Raw genomic sequence first — 23529 nt, 5'->3', positions numbered from 1 at the left:
AAGCAACTAAGAGTCTGAGCCTGCCTGGCAGGGCTAGTCCAACAAAGCCAAAGCCCCTGGGTGGGAATTTTTCAAAGATGTTGATGAGAACCTTGACGACCTTATACCTAGCTTGTGGGAATTCCGGTGGAGACCCCCACCCAGTTCTGGCAACACTAGATGTAGTAGCCCATGGGGAGGGGGTCACAGTCCGACAATAAGTGAGGGGGTAAATTATTGTGGCCTGGCGGCACAAAATATTCAACAGGTCTGACTGCTCAGAGATGCTTGGGAAAATGGTCACAACGGGGGACCAGCGCGTGTATGTGTTTTAGGGGAAAGGGGTGCATCTGAGCTTCGTCAGCTAGGATTTGACTTTGGTTAAGCAAATGTCCCCATTCTTACATGCCTTCTCAAACAGCTATATCTGTACACGCATTTGCATATTAAGTCTTCTCTTAAGTTGGACTCGTGGATGGAACAACTGTTGAACATCTGAGCTTGTGGTTGTTTGTGGGGGAAGGGTGGGGGGCGTGTATGTATCCCACATCTGTTGTTAAGGGGTAATGATGTTAGGGACAGTATAGGATGAATTTCCCAAATAATAATTGCTGACCAAAATCTTTTATTTTTGTAATGTCAGACCTGGTTATAGTTCTAAATCCTTCGTATTAACTGCATACATTATTACGCATATTATTAGTTAATTGTGGAAATAAATTTTGATATGTATATCTTTAAAGTAACAGTATGCAATACAATCGAAGTGAGGGCGTTGGAAAAGCTTTTTGCTGTTAATCTCCAATCTCTCAAAGGTCCTAGGATCCAGGTGGACAGGGGTGGCCTACCAGTCACTGGGATGACAATCCAATATGGGGATGGGGGTAGGTTTCAGTGGGTGGAATTGTGGATAACTATTGGAGGTTTACTCAGTAGCAGTGCAAATACAGTGCCTTGCGAAAGTATTCGGCCCCCTTGAACTTTGCGACCTTTTGCCACATTTCAGGCTTCAAACATAAAGATATAAAACTGTATTTTTTTGTGAAGAATCAACAACAAGTGGGACACAATCATGAAGTGGAACGACATTTATTGGATATTTCAAACTTTTTTAACAAATCAAAAACTGAAAAATTGGGCGTGCAAAATTATTTAGCCCCCTTAAGTTAATACTTTGTAGCGCCACCTTTTGCTGCGATTACAGCTGTAAGTCGCTTGGGGTATGCCTCTATCAGTTTTGCACATCGAGAGACTGACATTTTTTCCCATTCCTCCTTGCAAAACAGCTCGAGCTCAGTGAGGTTGGATGGAGAGCATTTGTGAACAGCAGTTTTCAGTTCTTTCCACAGATTCTCGATTGGATTCAGGTCTGGACTTTGACTTGGCCATTCTAACACCTGGATATGTTTATTTTTGAACCATTCCATTGTAGATTTTGCTTTATGTTTTGGATCATTGTCTTGTTGGAAGACAAATCTCCGTCCCAGTCTCAGGTCTTTTGCAGACTCCATCAGGTTCTCTTCCAGAATGGTCCTGTATTTGGCTCCATCCATCTTCCCATCAATTTTAACCATCTTCCCTGTCCCTGCTGAAGAAAAGCAGGCCCAAACCATGATGCTGCCACCACCATGTTTGACAGTGGGGATGGTGTGTTGCTTTTACGCCAAACATAACGTTTTGCATTTTTGCCAAAAAGTTCAATTTTGGTTTCATCTGACCAGAGCACCTTCTTCTACATGTTTGGTGTGTCTCCCAGGTGGCTTGTGGCAAACTTTAAACTACACTTTTTATGGATATCTTTAAGAAATGGCTTTCTTCTTGCCACTCTTCCATAAAGGCCAGATTTGTGCAATATACGACTGATTGTTGTCCTATGGACAGAGTCTCCCACCTCAGCTGTAGATCTCTGCAGTTCATCCAGAGTGATCATGGGTCTCTTGGCTGCATCTCTGATCAGTCTTCTCCTTGTATGAGCTGAAAGTTTAGAGGGACGGCCAGGTCTTGGTAGATTTGCAGTGGTCTGATACTCCTTCCATTTCAATATTATCGCTTGCACAGTGCTCCTTGGGATGTTTAAAGCTTGGGAGATCTTTTTGTATCCAAATCCGGCTTTAAACTTCTTCACAACAGTATCTCGGACCTGCCTGGTGTGTTCCTTGTTCTTCATGATGCTCTCTGCGCTTTTAACGGACCTCTGAGACTATCACAGTGCAGGTGCATTTATATGGAGACTTGATTACACACAGGTGGATTGTATTTATCATCATTAGTCATTTAGGTCAACATTGGATCATTCAGAGATCCTCACTGAACTTCTGGAGAGAGTTTGCTGCACTGAAAGTAAAGGGGATGAATAATTTTGCACGCCCAATTTTTCAGTTTTTGATTTGTTAAAAAAAGTTTGAAATATCCAATAAATGTCGTTCCACTTCATGATTGTGTCCCACTTGTTGTTGATTCTTCACAAAAAAATACAGTTTTATATCTTTATGTTTGAAGCCTGAAATGTGGCAAAAGGTCGCAAAGTTCAAGGGGGCCGAATACTTTCGCAAGGCACTGTATAATGGTACAGCTATATGGATACTCAATCATAATGGTACTTTTTAATGGTAAGTTTACAAACATATATTATGATACATAGAATTGAAACATGTATCAGCTATAATTGTAATGGCTTAGCAGATAATAAGAAAATACAATAATGTTTACTTGACTAAAATAGAAGGAATATAATGTATATTGTTTACAGGAAACTCATTCAAAATTTGTAATATACTCCTCCCATGGGCAAAGAAACTCAAAGGGGTGATGATATTAATTTACAATAATTTTGATCCGAATTTGTACATTACCCAATCAAATCCGCAAGGTAGATGGATTATTTTAAATATGTTATTGGACCATAAACACATTTGGCTCATTAGACTATGTGGTCCAAATAATGATGATCCACACTCCTGTGAAAATATATATAATAATTGATCAAGCCTACAAGCAATACAATACTCTATTATTTTGTTTGGAGACTATAATATCGTTTTGAAGACCTAAATAGGTCATAAAGGAACTCACATTACAAACTATCACCCTCATGCACTTAATAATATCACGTATGTATTGGAACTAGTGGATATATGGAGGCTTAAATATCCTGACCGAGTGATATGGTGGAGGCTCAATTGAGCTAGTCGTCTTGACTACTTTCTTATGTCATTCTCACTGGCACAAAAAGTTTTAAACATTTTAATAGGGTACAGAATGCGATCGGACCATCAAATAATTGGCATATACCTTACTCTTACAGAATTTTCACGTGGGCAAGGATATTGGAAATTTAATTAGCCTATTGGATGACAACTTGTTTTTAACCAGGACAGAAGGATTTATAACTGACTTTTCCAACATAACATAGGTACAGCAGGTCCCCTTATTGTATGGGACACTTTTAAAAATGCCTTTGGAGGCAGTGCATTTCAACACTCAACTTTAAATCAAAAGCAATTTAGGTAAAAAAAAGAGTTCATATTAACAAATGAAATAGACAGATTAACATTACAGATAGAAAGCAAAAACTGTATGACAGAGACATCGAAAAAGTTAGAGACAAAATCTAAAAGAACTGGAGGAAACTATTCAAGAAATATCAAGGGTAGTATATTATAAAAAAGAAAGCGAACTGGATGGAAATTGGAGACAAATGGAGTGGTTTATTTTCTTCAACATAGAAATGCATAGAAGTGCTACCAGAAATAATTTACTGAAACTTGTTACAAATGAGTCACCCATGTCTCACCAAAATATATTTTGAAAGAGGAAGCAAAGTACTTTAATAATGTGTTTTTTTGTTTCTGTTTCCTCCATCTCCACCAATTGAAGTTAATTGTAAGGATGGCATACCAGTTGAGGTATATCAAACCTTTTTTTATGTACTCAGAGGACAGTTATTCGCATGTTTTAACCACTCCTATAAAATGATAGATTGTCAGATACTCAACAAGAAGGTCAGATTTCACTATTACTGAAACAGGACCCAGGTGGTAAATATAAAGATCCAGTTCATTTTTAAAAAATGAGGCCACTAACAACACTGAAGTGTATGCAAAAACTCTAGAAAAATGCATAGCGCATAGAATTAAAAAAGGTATTCTCTGATATTATTCATCCTAATCAGACAGTTTTTTTTTTACATGGACAATACAGTGGAGATAATATAAGTCTAGTACTGGAAACAATAGTACACTATGGAAAATCTGGTTAACCAGACCTGGTATTCATAGCTGACTTTGAAAAGGCTTTTGATAAAGTACGACTGGAATTTATATTTAAATGCCTGGAATATTTCAATTTTGCAGAATCTCTTATAAAATGGGTTAAAGTTATGTATGGTAACTCCAGGTGTAAAATAGTAAATAATGGCTACTTCTCAGAAAGTATTAAACTGTCAAGAGGAGTTAAACAAGGTTGTCCACTATCGGCATATCGATTTGTTAGAGCCATCGAAATGTTAGCTATTAAAATCAAATCCAACAATAATATCAAGGGGCTAGAAACCCAGGGCTTAAAAACAAAGGTGGCATTATATGCTGATGATTCATGTTTTCTTTTAAATCCACAACTTGGATCCCTCAATAGCCTCATAGAGGATCTAGATAATGTGTCTAACCTCTCTAACCTCAACCAAATTATGATAAGTGTGCTTACTATATTACATATTGGATCACAAAAAATACAAATGTACTTACCAATAAAGAAGTGGACATACTTGGTATTCATTTCCCGAAAGAAATAAATTCTCACTACAATACATTTTAATAGAAACATAGCAAAAATGGATAAGATCTAGTAGCTACCATGGGAAAGGAAAATAACTGTCTTTTGTGGAAAAATGACCCTGATCAACTCTTTAGTCATACCCAGTTTACCTATTTGCTTATGGCCCTGCCTACAATTAATGACTTGTTTTTTTAAATTCTATTAGCAAAAAGAAGTTTTATTTGGAATGGCAAAAGTTTTATTTGGAATGGCAAACCAGACAAAAATAAACATGCTTATTTATATAATGGAAATGAATTTGGTGGAGGGGGGGGCGGACATTTTTTATATTAAATCATTAGACCTCTCACTAAAGGCTTCAGTCATACAAAAGCTATACTTAAATCGGAACTGATTGTTCAGCAGATTAGTAAGAATGGTTCACCGCATGTTCAAGAATGGTCTTTATCCATTTATTCAGATTACCTCTCACTTTCGGTTATTTGAATATGAAATAATCTCAAAAATATCGCCATTTTGAAAACAAGCCATAGAATGTTGGTTGCAATTTCAGGTTAACCCACCATAAAAATATTACAACAAATATAATGGTTAAACTCGAATATACGAATTGATAAAAAAAATATATTGTCGACTGTGGTTCAAATAATTAACTCCACTAATACGTCATCAAAGCGCGCAACAGAACATTGTACTGTCTACACTCGGTTTGTTGTATATAAACATTTTTTTCATTAAATAGATTTTTAATCAGAATTAATGTTTTGTTGCTAAGGATTCCACGATGTGGTTAGCCTTTATGGCTGGGACTGCAAGTTTGTGTTCCATTTTTTTGCGTGGATTCCGCGAGTGCTAGCTGGCTGTACTACAGACACCTGTCATCGTCATGGGAAAGACTCATTGTTATCTTTTCGTAAAACAACTGGTTGCAGTAAAGAGCCAACCTGGATTCTATGGAGATCCTGAGGGAAATCAACGAATACCAACAGCTTTACGCTCGAGTACCAACAGCTTTACGCTATGGAGGAACAACATACTCCATCATGGAAAGATCCGACTACCTCACAAAAGAACGTTAACTTCTCTAGGGTTATTGACTTGTTAATTGTCTACTCCATGTGTAACTGTGTTGTTGTCTTTTCACACTGCTATGCTTTATCTTGGCCAGGTCGCAGTTGTAAATGAGAACTTGTTCTCAACTAGCCTACCTGGTTAAATAAAGGTGAAATAAATAAATAAATAAAAAAGGGGGCAGCATTCTGAATTTTGGATGAAAAGCATGCCCAAATTAAACTGCCTGCTACTCGGGCCCAGAATATATGATATGCATATAACTGGTAGATGTGGATAGCAAACACTCGAAAGTTTCCAAAACTGTTAAAATAGTGTCTGTGAGTATAACATAACTAATTTGGCAGGCAAAACTCTGAGAAAAATCCATTCCATAGTTTTCTATTCAATGCCATTACAGTATCCATTGACTTAGGACTCAAATTGCAGTTCCTATGCCTTCCACTAGATGTCAATAGTCTTTTAGAAATTGTTTCAGGCTTGTATTCTGAAAAATTAGGGAGTAAGAGCAGTCTGAATGAGTGGACCCTGCCGTGTCACAGAGCTTTTTCATGCGCGCGACCTAGAGAGTGCCTTTCTTGTTTACCTTTTATATTGATGACGTTATTGTCCGAAATATTATTGATTATTTAGGCTAAAAACAACCTGAAGTTTGAATATAAACATCGTTTGACATGTTTCTATGAACTTTACGGATACAATTTGGATTTTTTGTCTGCCTGTTTTGACTGTGTTTGAGCTTGTGGATTACTGAAGAAAACGCGCAAACAAAAATAGGTTTTTGGATATAAAGAGACTTTATCGAACAAAAGGAACATTTATTGAGTAAATGAATGTCTTCTGAGTGCAACCATATGAAGATCATCAAATGTAAGGGATTAATTTTATCTCTATTTCTGACTTGTGTAACGCTTCTACTTGGCTGGTTACTGTTTGTAATGATTTGTCTGCTGGGCTATGTTCTCAAATAATCGTAAGGTATGCTTTCGCTGTAAAGCATTTTTTAAATCTGACACCGTGTTTGGATTCACAAGAAGTTAATCTTATAACCTATGTAAAATATGTTTTGTTTTCTGAATTTTTATAATTAGTATTTCTTTATTTGAATTTGGCACTCTGCAATCTAACTGGATAGCGTCCCACATACCAGAGTTTAAACCCCAAAAAATAAAAACAGATTCATCTACAGACACGGACGATTTACTTACCGTTGAAGTAGAGGCTAGTGCTCTTGCTGGAATCCATGCAACACTGGAAAAGTTGTGTGTGGAGGTAGCAGGGCTGATGGGGAGTTTGGAATTTAGCTAGAGTGAAATTCTCACTCTCCAAGGAGAAAACAAGGCACATAGCCAAGGTAAAAATCCACAATTCCAACAAGGATTGTCTACTCAGGGAAAACAGGGTGATGAAGTAGTCGCTACTAGATATACAAACTCTTAGTAGGCGTAAAAATAAATAAAAAATCTGGGATTCCTGAGGACGCATCCAATAATCCAGAGGGCGCAATCAGAGAATTCATGCAATCTGCTCAAAACTTCCTATAGAGAGTGTAAACAAGGTAGCTTTCCACCGAGTACACATACTTGGAGCTCGGAGCAACAAGACCAACGGTCCCCGACCGATCACCGCAAAATTTGAACACTACCAACGAAAGGAGCTGATCAAATGCAGGGGAAGGGAGCTTAAAGGGACCAAATTCGGTCTCAATTACCAATTTCCAAGGGGCATAAATTAACGTCATAAAAGACTGTATCCGGTACAAAGGCAAAAAAGGAGAAGGGTAAGCGTGCCTTTCTCATTGTGGACAAACTCTTTATAGATGGACAGCTATTCATAGACAGTGCCATGACACCATGGCCTTACTAAATTCTACAGGGACTTCAGGTTACACATTTTTTTTTTATGGGAACTGTAAAAATATCTGAACACTACGAAGTCGATATGAACACACACATACTCAATTACGTGCTCGCCTTACACATACAGACTTACACATATGCACACACACCTGATCTCGCTCTCTTCTCTCACTCTCTCTTTCTCTCTTTTCTCTTCTCTTCTCTCCTCTCTCTATTGTCGAGAACTGTTTTATAATTGAATACGTTTATTGTTTGTCTATTTTTTATGTATTTGTCTACAAGTTTATATATGTTTACAACAAGCAAGGGGAAGATATCAAAATAGGGGCATTGGGGAATAATAACATATAATACATTTGTACTGTTGTGAAGCCGTCTCTAGAGTAATGCAGGGTCTTTTTAATGATCATGTGAAACGTCAATTGCTCTGTAAATGCTGGGATGTGTTTTTCAATGATTTTAAAGGTAATTATGATGCAATTATGACGGTGACACGATGGACTACAATTATCATCATGAATATTAAAGCTATACGCAATACATGTTACACACACAGACACTCAACCATGCAAATTGGCGGAGTTATTATATATTTGGACATCACATATCATAGTCTTATTCTTATACAGACATTGTACACACTCTCACTAAATCACATCCAATATCATACACATCAACCTACTCAGATTTACTACACATGGAAAAAGAAATGGAGTGGTGAAATAATTTTCTGTCATGGACAAAGGAACTCAAAAGGTGTGATGATATTAATTAACAAAAATGAATGTGCAAATAGTCAGGAATGATTTGCAAGGAAGGTGGATCTTTTTTAAAATGAAATTGGACAAAAAAGAGATTTGGCTCATTAATCTATATGATCCAAATCAGGATGATCCATACTTCTTTGAAAACATTTTTCTAAATTATTGAATTTACAGGCAACAAATGATCAAATCATTACGGTAGACAGAGTTAAGTATCTCAATGGACCGTAAAGGTAATTACTCTACAAACTATCATCACCGTGCCCTTAAGGAAATCACAAATATTATGGACACATTAGAAATAGTGGATATTGGAGACTAAAAAACCTGACCTAGTGAGATATACATGGAGGAGACTTAATCAAGCTAGTCTTGACAACTTTCTTGTCTCTTTCTCTCTTGCATCAAAGGTTAAAATAGTTTTATTAATAGTAGACAGAATGCGATCGGATCATCATCTAATTGGCATTCACAAAACTCTTACAGATTTTCCACGTGGATGAGGATATTGGAAATGTAATCAAAGTTTACTGGAGGACAACTTATTTTTAAAACCCTAGACATACAAAAAAACCTAGACAATACAAAAACTAGCGTATCCACCCTAGTCACACCCTGACCTAACCAAAATATAAAGAAAACAGAGATATCTAAGGTCAGGGCGTGACACAGATGTTCTCTTTCCTGTCTCATCCTCTCCCACTGAATGAAGATTACAGTAAGGAATTCTTTCCAAATAATATAAAAAATAGAAAATTAACAAATGTACAGAAAGATCAGTGCGAAGGTGAAATTACAGAGGAATAACTTTTAGAGGCTGTAAAATCATTTCAGCCTGGATAAACCCCAGGGCTTGATGGCATACCTGTCACACCCTGACCTTAATATTCTTTATTTTCCTTGTTATTTTGGTTAGGTCAGGGTGTGACATGGGTGATGTATGTGCTTTTTGTCTTGTCTAGGGGTTTTGTATGTTTATGGGGCTGCCTCCTTTCTAGGTATATTGTATGTCTATGGTTGCCTAGATTGGTTCTCAATTAGAGGCAGCTGTCTATCGTTGTCTCTGATTGGGAACCATATTTAGGCAGCCATATTCTGTGGGTACTTTGTGGGTGATTGTTTCCTGTCTTTGTGTTCTCTGCACCAGATAGGACTGTTTCAGTTTTGCCACGGTTGCTATTTTGTATTTGTGTAGTGTTCACGTTATCATCTTTTATTAAATATGTTGAACACGAACTACGCTGCATTTTGGTCCTCCTCTCCTTCGACGGAAGAAAACCGTGACAATACCTGCAGAGGTATATCAAGCCTTTTTGATATACGAAAAGCTCCATTGTTAGATTGTTTTAACTACTCCTATCGAAAGGATAATCTGTCAGGGACTCAACAGGAAGGTCTGATTTCTCTATTATTAAAACAAGACCCAGATGGCAAATATAAAGACCCAGATGGCAAATATAAAGACCCAGTCTATCTAAAAAACTGGTAGCCCCTTACACTTCAATGTTGTTATGCGAAAATAGTAGCGAAATGCATAGCACTCAGAATTAAAAGGGTTTTATCAGGTATTGTTCATCCTGATATGACAGGTTTTTTTATATGGGCAATACATCAGAGATAATATATGAGAACTACTAGAAATAATAGAACATCATGAAACATTTAAGAAGCCAGGCCTGGTATTTATAGCGGTTTTGAAAAGGCATTTGATAAAGTAAGTCTGGATATTATGTATAAATGCCTGTATATTTTCAATTTTGGTGATTCTCTTATAAAATAATGTCACCATATCTATTCGGCATGGCCATCGGAATGCTAGCTATTAAAATCAGATCCAAAGTTGTCCATGTATACCGATGACTCAAGTTTTATATTAAATATGAAAGCTAGATCCCTGCAATGTCTCTAGATAACTTTTCTGTACTCTCTGGACTAAAACCTAATTATGATGAGTGTACAATATTACATATTGCATCTTTAAAAAATACAACTTTTATATTACCCTGCAGTTAACCTATAAAATGGTCTGATGGTGAAGTAGACATACTCGGTATTCATATCACAAAATATATAAATATGCTCCCCACAATGAATTTCAATAGAAAACTTGTAAAAATAGGCAAGATCCTGCAACCATGGAGAGGTAAATACCTGTCTATTTATGGAGAAATTGCCCTGATTAACTCCTTTGTCATATCTCAGTTTATTCGCTTATGCCTACTCCTGATGATTTGTTTTTCAAATCATATGAGCAGAAAATATTTAGCTTAATCTGGGTAGCTAAACCAGACAAAATAAAGCGTGCCTATTTAGAAAAGTAATATGAATTGGGTGGGTTGAGATTATTAAATATAAAAGCACTAAACCTCTCTCTAAAAGCTTTACGTATTCAAAAGTTTTCCTTGAACGCTAAATGGTTCTCAAGTAGATTACTAAGAAAAGCTTATCCATTGTTTAAAAATTGCCTTTTTGCCTTTGTGCAGATTGCCGTGTCTCATTTTTGATTAATTGACAATGATACCTTTTTCAAAGTATCTCGCTTTTTCAAACAAGCATTGCAGAGCTGGCTACAATTTCAATTTCATCCCCCTGAAAAGATAGAACAAATATTATGGCTCAACTCATGTGCTGGTTGATAAAATACCTGTATTTTTGGGAAAGATCTTTGAAATGGGTATTTTGTTCTTAAATTGTATTGTACATTGGAATGATAGAGTTATGTCCTTCATGGAGTGATCAGAATTGTACGGGAAGGTCTGCATAATCCAAGAGTACAACCAATTGATTATAGCAAAAAAATGGAGGAGGCAGGTGGCAATGGGAGGAGTTAGGGAACTAGTCTGTCTGCCCAATATAAAGGATCAAAACTGGTGGAGGAATAAAAATATCATAAACAGGAAAGCATACCAGTTTCATTTGAGGACCAGGATGTTGACAACTGTGCCATACAGATTGCAAAATAGTTGGGAAGAGATTTTTGATGTACCGACTCCATGGTACAGGATGTATGAGTTGATATATAAAACAACGCAAGATTAAAGACGTCGTCTTTTTCAGATTTTTTTTTTGGGCGGTACTGGCGCAGTGGCTTCTTCCTTGCTGAGCGGCCATTCGGGTTATGTTGATATAGGACTCGTTTTACTGTGGATAAATACTTTTGTACCTGTTTCCTCCAGCATCTTCACAAGGTCCTTTGCTGTTGTTCTGGGATAGATTTGTACATTTCACACCAAAGTACATTACATCTCTAGGAGACAGAACGTGTCTCCTTCCTGAGCGATATGAAGGCTGCGTGGTCCCGTGCTGTTTATGCTTGCATACTATTGTTTGTACAGATGAACTTAGTACCTTCAGGCGTTTGGAAATTGCTCCCAAAGATGAATAAGACTTGTCAACAACAAAAAATTCTGAGGTCTTGGCTGATTTCTTTTGATTTTCCCATGATGTCAAGCAAAGAGGCACTGAGTTTGAAGGTGGGCCTTGAAATACATCCACAGGTACACCTCCAATTGACTCAAATGATGTCAATTAGTCTATCAGAAGCTTCAACAGCCATGACATCATTTTCTGGAATTTTCCAGGCTGTTTAAAGTCACAGTCAACTTAGTGAATATAAACTTCTGACCCTTTTGAATTGTGATGCAGTGACTTATACTTGAAATAATCTGTCTGTAAACAATTGTTGGAATAATTACGTGTGTCATGCATAAAGTAGATGTCCTAACAGACATGCCAAAACTATAGTTTGTTAACAAGACATTTGTGGAGTCATTGAAAAACGAGTTTAAATGACTCCAACCGAAGTGTATGTAAACTTCCAACTTCAATTGTATATAAAAAAGCCAGACTACGGTTTGCAACTGCACATGGGGACAAAGATCGTACTTTTTGGAGAAATGTCCTCTGGTCTGATGAAACAAAAATAGAACTGTTTGACCATAATGACCATCGTAATGTTCGGAGGAAAAAGGGGAGGCTTGCAAGCCGAAGAACACCATCCCAACCGTGAAGCACGGGGGTGGCAGCATCATGTTGTGGGGTGCTTTGCTGCAGGAGGGACTGGTGCACTTCACAAATAGATGTGTGAGGTAGGAAAATTATGTGGATATATTGAAGTAACATCTCAAGACATCAGTTTAAAGCTTGGTTGCAAATGGGTCTTCCAAATGGACAATGACCCCAAGCATACTTCCAAAGTTGTGGTAAAATGGCTTAAGGACCACAAAAAGGTATTGGAGTGGCCATCACAAAACCCTGACCTCAATCCTATTGAATATTTGTGGGCAGAACTGAAAAAGCGTGTGTAAGCAAGGAGGCCTACAAACCTGACTCAGTTACACCATCTCTGTCAGGAGGAATGGGCAAAAAATTCACCCAACTTATTTTGGGAAGCTTGTGGAAGGCTTCCCGAAACGTTTGACCCAAGTTAAACAATTTAAAGGCAATGCGACCAATTTTTTAAATGTTTTATTTAGGTAGGCTAGTTCTCATTTACAACTGCGACCTTGCCAAGATAAAGTAAAGCAGTTCGACACAGAACAACAGAGTTACACATGTAATAAACAAACATACAGTCAATAATACAGTAGAAACAGTCTATATGCAGTGTGTGCAAATGAGGTAAGATAAGGGAGGTAAGGCAATAAATAGACATGGTGGCGAAGTAGTTGCAATATACCAATTAAATACTGGAGTGATAGATGTGCAGAAGATGAATGTGCAAGTAGAGATACTGGGGTGCAAAGGAGCAAGATAAATAAATAAATACAGTATGGGGATGAGGCAGTTGGATGGGCTATTAACAGATAGGCTATGTACAGGTGCAGTGATCTGGGAGCTGCTCTGACAGCTTAAAGCTAGTGAGGGAGATATGAGCTTGAGTGCCAGCTTCAGTGATTTTTGCAGTTTGTTCATTGGCAGCAGAGAACTGGAAGGAAAGGCAGCAAAATTAGGAATTGGCTTTGGGGGTGACCAGTGAGATATACCTGCTGGAGCTCGTGCTATGGGTGGGTGCTGCTATGGTGACTAGTGAGCTGAGATAAGGCGGGGCTTTACCCAGCAAAGTCTTGTAGATGATCTGGAGCCAGTGGGTTTGGTGATGAGTTTGAAGCGAGGGCCAGCCAATGAGAGTGTACAGGTCGCAGTGGTGGGTAGTATACGGGGCTTTGCTGACAAAACGGATGGCACTGTGATAGACTGCATCCAATTTGTTGAGTAGAGTGTTGGATGGTATTTTGTAAGTGATATCGTCGAGGATCGGTAGGATGGTCAGTTTTACGAGGGTGTGTTTGGCAGCATGAGTGAAGGATGCTTTGTTGGAGATGCTTAATGTGAGTCTGGAAGGAGAGTTTACAGTCTAGCCAGACAGACAAAACTTCTAATTGAGGGTATGTAAACGTCTGACCCACTGGGAATATGATCAAAGAATTGAAAGCTGAAATAAATCACTCTCTACTATTATTCTGACATTTCACATTATTAAGCTTCTAGTGACTCCCCATCCCGCATGAGGGAGCATAATCATCGACTGACACTAATTAGCACAATGCAACGGACATAAATATTCCTAGAAAATATTCCTATTGAAAATCACAAGTGAAATATATTGGGACACAGCTTAGCCTTTTGTTAATCACCCTGTCATCTCAAATTTTCAAAATATGCTTTACAGCCAAAGCTAGACAAGCATTTGTGTAAGTTTATCGATAGCCTAGCATAGCATTTTGTCCAGCTAGCAGCAGGTAACTTGGTCACGGAAATCAGAAAAGCAATCAAATGAAATCGTTTACCTTTGATGAGCTTCGCATGTTTTCACTCACGAGACTCCCAGTTAGATAGCCAATGTTCCTTTTTTCCAAAAATATTATTTTTGTAGGCGAAATAGCTCCGTTTGTTCTTCACGTATGGCTGAGAAATCGCCCGGAAATTGCAGTCACGAAAATTTCTAAAAATATTCCAAATTAGCTCCACAATATCGACAGAACATGGCAAACGTTGTTTATAATCAATCCTCAAGGTGTTTTTCAAATATCTATTCGATGATATATCCGCCGGGACAATTGGTTTTTCAGTAGGACCGATTGAAATAATGGCTACCTCTGCATTTTACGGGAGAATCACTCTGGGAGCCATCAGGTGACCACTTGCGCAATGTAGCCGCTTACGGGTATTCTTCAGCATAAATGCGTAATACTACGTCACAATGCTGTAGACACCTTGGGGAATATGGACAAAAAGTAATCTGGTTGATAGCCCATTCACTGCTCAATAGGGATGCATTGGAACGCAGCGCTTTCAAAACATGAGGCACTTCCGGATTGGATTTTTCTCAGGCTTTCGCCTGCAATATCAGTTCTGTTATACTCACAGACAATATTTTTACAGTTTTGGAAACGTTAGAGTGTTTTCTATCCTAATCTGACAATTATATGCATATTCTAGCATCTTGTCCTGACAAAATATCCTGTTTACTATGGGAACGTTATTTTTCCAAAAATGAAAATAGTGCCCCCTAGTCACGAAAGGTTAAAATATAGTGTTGATCCTAACTGATTTAAAGACAGGGCAGTTTTACTAGGATTAAATGTCAGGAATTGTGAAAAACTGAATTTAAATGTATTTGGCTAAGGTGTATGTAAACATCCAACTTCAATTGTATATATATATATATATATATATCATTATTTTTTAGAAAGAGTGTTTATAAACAGTATAATCTTTGAAAATTATATCAGAAATACCACTGGTGGGGTTATGTCACGCATGCAGCTAACAAAAACGTGCAAATGTCTGCTCTATCCAAAATTACAACCAACTATTTGCAGCATTACATCAAAAATGGAAGAGGCAAGCGGAAGGGGGAGAAAGTAAGAAACTTGTCTGTCACCCTGCATTAAATACCAAAATAGGTTGAAGAAAAATTATGAGAAATTAAAAAGAATACAAGTTTCATTGAAGGACCAAAAATGTGACAGTTGTGCCATACAGATTTTAAAGTAGTTGGTAAAAGATTTTCAACGTACCGATTCCATGGTATATGGTATATGAACGACGCCTGATTCAAAACAGAGTTTTTCTATTTTGTGAAACATCACAGCACAGTTGAATATGGCAAATAGAAACAAAACAAATCAAAATTGGATAGTGTTCAGAGAGAGATGGGAGGGGTTGAGGGGATCTGAAGGGTGAAAAATATAAAATAAAAAAATACAAAATAACTCATGTAATATTTTTTTTTATGTCTGGAAAATTTCTATGGGTTTAGAACTTTTGTGATACATTACAGAACAATCAAAAAATATGTGGCAAAAAACAAACAAAAGATAACTCATGTAAAATATACTGTGTCCATAAATGTATATAGTACTGTATGTATAAGCTGGAAGAAGACCCTTAATCTATAACAAATGTTATCCTCCCCCCAAAAAGTATTTCACCAGGGCACAGATATCAGAACTGCATTGAGATAAAGAGATTGATGCAGCTTGCATCTCAGGTGGATGATAAGCAGGGAGGTCTCAAAGAGAGCGAGAGAGAGGAAGTGATAGACATGGAAAGAGATGGGTAGAGGTTGTGAGATAGAGAGAGAGAGAAAGACAGAGAGAGAGAGAGAAAGACAGAGAGAGAGAGAGAGAAAGAAAGACAGAGAGAGAGAAAGACAGAGAGAGAGAGAGAAAGAAAGAAAGACAGAGAGAGAGAGAAAGAAAGACAGAGAGAGAGAGCGACAGAGAGAAAGACAGAGATAAAGACAGAGAGAGAGAGAAAGAAAGCGAGAAAGACAGAGACAGAGACAGAGAGAGAGAGAGAAAGATGGAGAGAGAGAGAAAGACGGAGAGAGAGAAAGACGGAGAGAGAGAAAGACAGAGAGAGAGCTAAAGAAATACAGCAATAAAGAAGGAGAGGAAAGACCTGTGATATAATAGCATGCAGAGAATGAGAGCTAGAGTGTACTGTATGTGTGAAAGACAATCAGAGTGAGCAGCAGAGACAGTTTGTTAATTGGGGTGCAGTCTTGCATAAGAGTAAATCCAAACCCTATCTGCAATACCAGTGTGTCAGCTCACTAGCACCACAACCAACAAACACACACATGCCACGTTTACGCAAACATGCACACACGAGCACACACCCACCCACACACACGAACAAACACGCAGGCCTGAGGCTGTCAGGCCCGGAGGGTGAGTGTTTGTAGTTGAACATACAGAGCGGCTCTTATCCCTTGGGCATGGATGCCTTGGAGCGTGCTTAGATGGTCTATGTGTCAGCGGGGGACGGGTGGGGTGGCAGGCTGAGATTTGAGTGACAGGCAGAGAGACGGGACTTCAACAGGATATGACCCGCTGGAGCCCAAAATACACTGGGGCTGCTGTCGCTGCATCTTCTAAAACCTGACTAACCAAACACCTCTTTCTCTTTCTCTTTCTCTTCTAAACCTGAGCTGCATTTCATTTCAAACAGTTGCACCCTCAGCTTTGATCTATTCCCTCCCTCATTGACTCCCCTTCACTGGTCTGATAATTTTGCAGGTGAAAACAACATGGTGGAACGGACTGGAGGTTTTTTATACAGAGGAAGATGGGGCACTAACAGGATACAACCCACTGGGGATCCTAATCCTCAGAGCTCATGCTGGCTCTCCTATAATTTGACCACCCAAATACTGTACTAAGAGGAGAGAACATGGACTCTTTGCCAGAGTCAGTGGAGGGGAGGGAGATACTCACTGGGCAAAGACGTCAATTCAACATCTATTCCACATTGGTTCAACTTAATTTCATTAAAATGATGTGGAAACAACGTTGATTCAACCAGAGTGTGCCCAGTGGGTAGTATGTCTGAGTGGAACAGAAAGGCAGAGAAAGCATTGGTACAGTAGGTAGGACATTTGTTTGAAAAAGGAGGTTGCATGAACTCTACATAGATATGTAAGTATGTTATAATCCCATTAATATTTGAGTTGTGCTAACTAGATCTGATCTGGCCCACAGTGAGTTTGTGTCAGAGACATACATGATAACATACTCTGTGACATTCAAATAGTGTTTTACTGTACACTATCAGCACTTCTCTCCAATTAACATTCCTTATCCCTTTTAATTAATCATTATGGGAAACATTCTTCTCTTCACAATTACTTTCTCATCACTAACCGACCCCGTTGGAAATGTAATTGTGTAATTCATTGCGTGCATTAGGCCATGGTCTGTAAGTGAATGGTGTCCCATTCACTCCCTCCCTCCCACCACTATCACTATGGTGCACCCAGAAGCCAGTTAGATGTAGAAATCAATAGAAACACAGTGAAACAGGCTGATTGTATTGAGCTGTATGTTCAACAGTGCTGATTAATCTGTTAAACTGGACCAGGGCTCCTGTCCTCACTCACTTTCTCGCTCGATGGGCTTCTATAAAGAATTTACCTGACCTCCTCCAGGCTTGGCAGGGGGAAGAGTAGTGTTCTGGTGACATGACATAATAACCATGTATCTAACCACCTGTGGCTGAAGAACACAACACAAATACTGTGTTGGATTGTGAATGGTGGGATTTTATTGCTTTAATCAGGTTTTGTCAACCCCTCTCTCTCATGCTCCCCCCTCTTTCTTTTATACCCCCTCTCTATCTCTCTCTTTTTTATCCTCCTCCATCTCCTCCTCCCTCCAGAGGTGGACTCGCTGCGTATCCTGCTCTACTCGGTAATCTTCCTCCTCAGTGTGTTTGGCAACCTGCTAATCATTGTGGTCCTGACGGTCAACAAGCGCATGAGGACGGTCACCAACTCCTTCCTGCTGTCCCTGGCGGTCAGCGACCTGATGATGGCCATCTTCTGCATGCCCTTCACCCTCATACCCAACCTCCTGGAGGACTTCATCTTCGGGCCCACCATGTGCAAGATAGTGGCTTACCTCATGGGTAAGAATGGGGGACTGGAAATGTTGAGGGCGCGTGTGGGAGATATCGAGGCTGGAGTGACAGACAGACGGACGGACGGACGGACGGACGGACGGACGGACGGACGGATATCTGTCTAACTTTCTGATCCACTCTATCTAGCCAAATCTCCCAATCATGTTTTACTAACACATCCATATGACCTTAATCACATCTTCATTTAGAAGTCCACTGTGCATACTGATCTCTGATTCACAAGCTGCAGTTAGGGTCACATTTAATCTGATCCCTGATGGTTTGAAAAGTTTGAACTTTAAGACTTAAACAATTGCTGAAAAAATGACTTGTGTCATCCACAAAGTAGATGTCCTAACCCACTTGCGAGAGCTATAGTTTATTAAGAAGAAATTTGTGGAGTGATTGAAATATGAGTTTAAATGGCTCCAACCGAAGTGTTTGTAAACTTCTGACTTGAATTGTACATACATACACTTACATACAGTTGAAGTTGGAAGTTTATATACACTTAGGTTGGAGTTATTAAAACTCATTTTTCCACCACTCCACAAATTTCTTGTTAATTAACTTTAGTTTTGGCAAGTCAGTTAGGACATCTACTTTGTGCATGACACAAAGTAATTATTCCAACAATTGTTTACAGACAGATTATTTCACTTATAATTCACTGTATCACAATTCCAGTGGGTCAGAAGTTTACATACACTAAGTTGACTGTGCCTTGAAACAGCTTGGAAAATTCCAGAAAATGATGACATGGCTTTAAAAGCTTCTGATAGGCTAATTGACATAATTTAAGTCAATTGGAGGTGTACCTGTGGATGTATTTCAAGGCCTACCTTCAAACTCAGTGCTTCTTTGCTTGACATCATGGGAAAGTCCAAAGAAGTCAGGGAAGATCTCAGAAAAATAATTGTAGACCTCCTCTGGTTCATCCTTGGGAGCAATTTCCAAACGCCTGAAGGTACCACATTCATCTGTACAAACAATAGTATGCAAGTATAAACACCATGGGACCACGCAGCCGTCATACCGCTCAGGAAGGAGACGCATTCTGTCTCCCAGAGATTAATGTACTTTGGTGCGAAAAGTGCAAATGTCACGTTCGTCGTATGAAGGAGACCAATGTGTAGCGTGGAATGTGTACATTCTCTTTATTAAAAGAATGATCACCGAACAAACTGACAAAATAGCAAACGAAACGTGAAACTATACAATAGAGTGGTGACAGGCAACTACACATAGTCAAGATCCCACACCAGAAAGTGGAAAAAAGGCCTGCCTGAAATATGATCCCCAATCAGAGACAACGATAAACAGCTGTCTCTGATTGGGAACCATATCAGGCCAACATAGACATACAAAAGCCCTAGACATACAACCCCCCCCCCCCCCCCCAAAAGTGCGGACTCCCGGCCACAAACCTGAACCTATAGGGGAGGGTCCAGGTGGGCATCTACCCTCGGTGGCGGCTCCGGTTCTGGACGCAGTCCCCGCTCCCTACACTGATCCCTCCGCTTCTGTGGAACCGGACCGTGGATCGTTGTCGGAGGAACCGGACCGTGGATCATCGCCGGAGGCTCAGTACTGGGAACCACCGCTGGAGGATCTGGACTGCAGCTCTTCGCCGAAGACTCTGGACTGCAGCTCGTCGATGGAGGTCCCAGACTGGGGACCGTCGATGGAGACCCCGGACTGGGGACCGTCGCTGGAGGTCCCGAACTAGGGACCGTCGCTGGAGGCCCCGAACTGGGGACCGTCGCTGGAGGCCCCGGACTGGGGACCGTCGCTGGAGGCTCCGGACTTCGGACCGTCGCTGGAGGTTCCGGACTGTGGACCGTCGCAGGAGGTTCCGGACTGGGGACCATTGTTGGAGGTTCCGGATTGTGGACCGTTGTTGGAAGCTCTGGGCTGGAATCTGTCGCTGGAAGCTCTGGACTGGGAACTGTCGCCGGAAGCTCTGGACTGTGGAGGCCCACTGGAGGTCTGATACTTGGGACCGGTACAGGTGGCACCGGGCTGATGACACGCATCTCAGGGCGAGTCCGGGGAAGAGGCACAGGACGTACTGGACTGTGGAGGCACACTGGAGACGTAATGCATGGGACCGGTACAGGTGGCACTGGGCTGATGACACGCACCTCAGGGCGAGTGCGGAGAGGAGGCACAGAACGTACTGGACTGTGGAGGCGCAAGGGAGACCTGATGCGTGGGACCGGTACAGGTGGCACCGGGCTGATAACACGCACCTCAGGGCGAGTGCGGAGTGGAGGCACCACCCTTCCTGACTGGATGCTCACTCCAGCCCGGCAAGTGCGGGAAGCTAGCACAGGATGCACTGGGCTATGAATGCGCACTGGTGACCTGATGCGTGGGACCGGAACAGGCAACACCGGGCTGATAACATGCACCTCAGCACGCCCGCTCTGCAGCGCTCTCAAAACTAGCACCTCTCCCCGGAATCTTGCGTTGAGCTCCTCATCCAACTCCCTGACTTGCTCTGGTTCGCTCCTCGGCCCCGCCGACTGCTCTCCCCCCTAAATTTTCTTGGGGTTGCTTCTCATGCTTGCTCTGTTGAGCTATCTCCTCGTATCGTCGCCATTCCGCTTTTGCTGCCTCTTATCTCCTCCTTACGTCGGCGATACTCCCCGGCCTGCGTCCAGGGTCCTTTTCCCTCCAGAATCTCCTCCTAGGTCCATTCCTCTTGAACATGCTGCTTGGTCCATTTTTGGTGGGATCTTCTGTCACATTCGTTGTATGAAGGAGACCAAGGCGCAGTGTTGTATGCGTACATTCTCTTTATTAAAAGAATGAACACCAAACAAACTGACAAAATAAAAAACTAAACGTGAAGCTATACAATAGTGTGCAGACAGGCAACTACACATAGTCGAGATCCCACACCAGAAAGTGGGAAAAAGGCCTGCCTGAAATATGATCCCCAATCAGAGACAACGATAAACAGCTGTCTCTGATTGAAAACCATATCAGGCCAACATAGACATACATAACCCCTAGACATTCAAAACCCATAGACATACAAAAAAAACCTAGACATACAAAAACCTAGAGTACCCACCCTAGTCACACCCTGACCTAACCAAAATATATAGAAAACAGAGATATTGAAGGTCAGGGCATGACAGCAAATCAATCCCAGAACAAGAGTAAAGGACCCTGTGAAGATGCCGGAGGAAACAAGTACAAACTATCTATATCCAAAGTAAAACGAGTCCTATATCGACAGAACCTGAAAAGCCGTTCAGCAAGGAAGAACCCACTGCTCCAAAACCGCCATAAAAAAGCCAGACTACGGTTTGCAACTGCACATGGGGACAAAGATCATACTTTTGGAGAAATGTCCTCTGGTCTGGTTGAAACAAAAATAGAACTGTTTGACCATAATGACCACAGTTATGTTTGGAGGAAAAAGGGGGAGGCTTGCAAGCTGAAGTACACCATCCCAACCGTGAAGCACGGGGGTGGCAGCATCATGTTGTGGGGTTACTTTGCTGTAGGAGACACTGGTGCACTTCACAAAATAGATGGCATCACGAGGGAAGTAAAATTATGTGGATATTGTTAAGCAACGTCTCAAGACATCAGTCAGGAAGTTAAAGCTTGGTTGCAAATGGGTCTTCCAATTGGACAATGACCCAAGCATACTTCCAAAGTCGTGGTAAAATGGCTTTAATGACAACAAAGTCAAGGTATTGGAGCGGTCATCACAAAGCCCTGACCTCAATCCTATAGATAATTTGTGGGAAGAACTGAAAAAGTTTGTGCGAGCAAGGAGGCATACAAACCTGACTCATTTACACCAGCTCTGTCAGGAGGAATGGGCCCGAAATTCACCCAATTTATTGTGGGAAGCTTGTGGAAGGCTTCCCGATACGTTTGACCCAAGTTAATCAATTTAAAGGCAATTCTACCAAATACTAATTGAGTGTATGTGAACTTCTGACCCACTGGGAATGTGATGAAAGAAATAAAAGCTGAAATAAATCCCTCTCTACTATTATTCTGACGTTTCACATTCTTAAAATAAAGTGGTCATCCTAACTGACCTAAAACAGGGAATTTTTACTAGGATTAAATGTCGGGAATTGTGAAAAACTGAGTTTAAAAGTATTTGGCTAAGGTGTATGTAAACATCCGACTTCAACTGTATATAATCTAAACTCTTAAATTTTGTTTGTTATCTAGTTTATTTTTCTTTATTTTCCAACAGGTGTTTCCGTGAGTATATCCACCTTCAGCCTGGTTGCCATAGCAATTGAGCGCTACAGCGCCATCTGCAACCCGCTAAAGTCACGGGCGTGGCAGACCCGTTCCCATGCCTACCGGGTGATTACTGCCACCTGGCTGCTGTCTTTCATGATCATGAGTCCCTACCCGGTGTTCAGCCACCTGGTCCATGTCCCCCTGAAGGACAACATCACCATCGCACGCATGTGTCGCCATATCTGGCCCCACAGGGAGGTGGAGCAGACCTGGTGAGTGTGTGTGTGTGTGTGTGTGTGTGTGTGTGTGTGTGTGTGTGTGTGTGTGTGTGTGTGTGTGTGTGTGTGTGTGTGTGTGTGTGTGTGTGTGTGTGTGTGTGTGTGTGGGGTGGGGGGGGGTTTGGGTGGGGAGTGTGGGTGTGTACATACTCATACTCATCTTACTTTTTGCTTACTACTGTTTTCCTACTACTTCATTTTATGGGGTTTGGGTGGAACTGTATTTACAAAGAAAGGAAAATCTTCCTACACTTATGAATTGATGATACAGAAATATTGTGTTTGTATACACAGTAGAATATAAAACAATCACTAAAATGCTCTCAACAGCAAAATAATTTAAACTTGTCCTTCAGCTGACCATTTCCCACCAGAGAAGCCATTAATGTGTCATTGTAGTAGAAGTGCATCCCAGGTCACCAGGTGCATTGTGGATGACTGTAGGGCTCCTCTGGGGGAGGAATTAGACACAGCCTGTGTACAGTACAAGACGCACTGCTGCTCTCTCATTATTATTTTATATTGGTAGCCTACTGCCATAACCCCTTATTGGTGGAGTGCAGTCCTGTGAGAAAAAGAAACTTGAGGCTTTCCAGTCTACAGAAAATAACAACTATAGTCCAGTGGAGGCTCCTCAGTTGAGGAAGGGGAGGACCATCCTCCTCAGTG

At 40.4% G+C, this 23529-nt stretch overlaps 1 protein-coding gene across 1 annotated transcript in view; it reads left to right on the top strand.

Annotated features, from left to right (window-relative positions):
• Window positions 1-23529, top strand: part of LOC110501610 (cholecystokinin receptor) — a 50369-nt gene that overhangs the window by 18173 nt on the left and 8667 nt on the right. Inside the window, exons 2-3 of the mRNA XM_021579294.3 lie at window positions 18113-18361; window positions 22590-22854. Of these exons, the coding sequence (XP_021434969.1) occupies window positions 18113-18361; window positions 22590-22854 (514 nt within the window). The remainder of the gene's footprint in view (window positions 1-18112; window positions 18362-22589; window positions 22855-23529) is intronic.

The sequence above is a fragment of the Oncorhynchus mykiss genome, chromosome 22 (genome assembly GCF_057628025.1).
Source record: "Oncorhynchus mykiss isolate SJ-2025 chromosome 22, ASM5762802v1, whole genome shotgun sequence".
NCBI classification, from domain to species: Eukaryota; Metazoa; Chordata; class Actinopteri; order Salmoniformes; family Salmonidae; genus Oncorhynchus; species Oncorhynchus mykiss.
The sequence above is the reverse complement of the archived record's forward strand: the minus strand, read 5'-3'. Positions and strand labels throughout refer to the sequence as shown.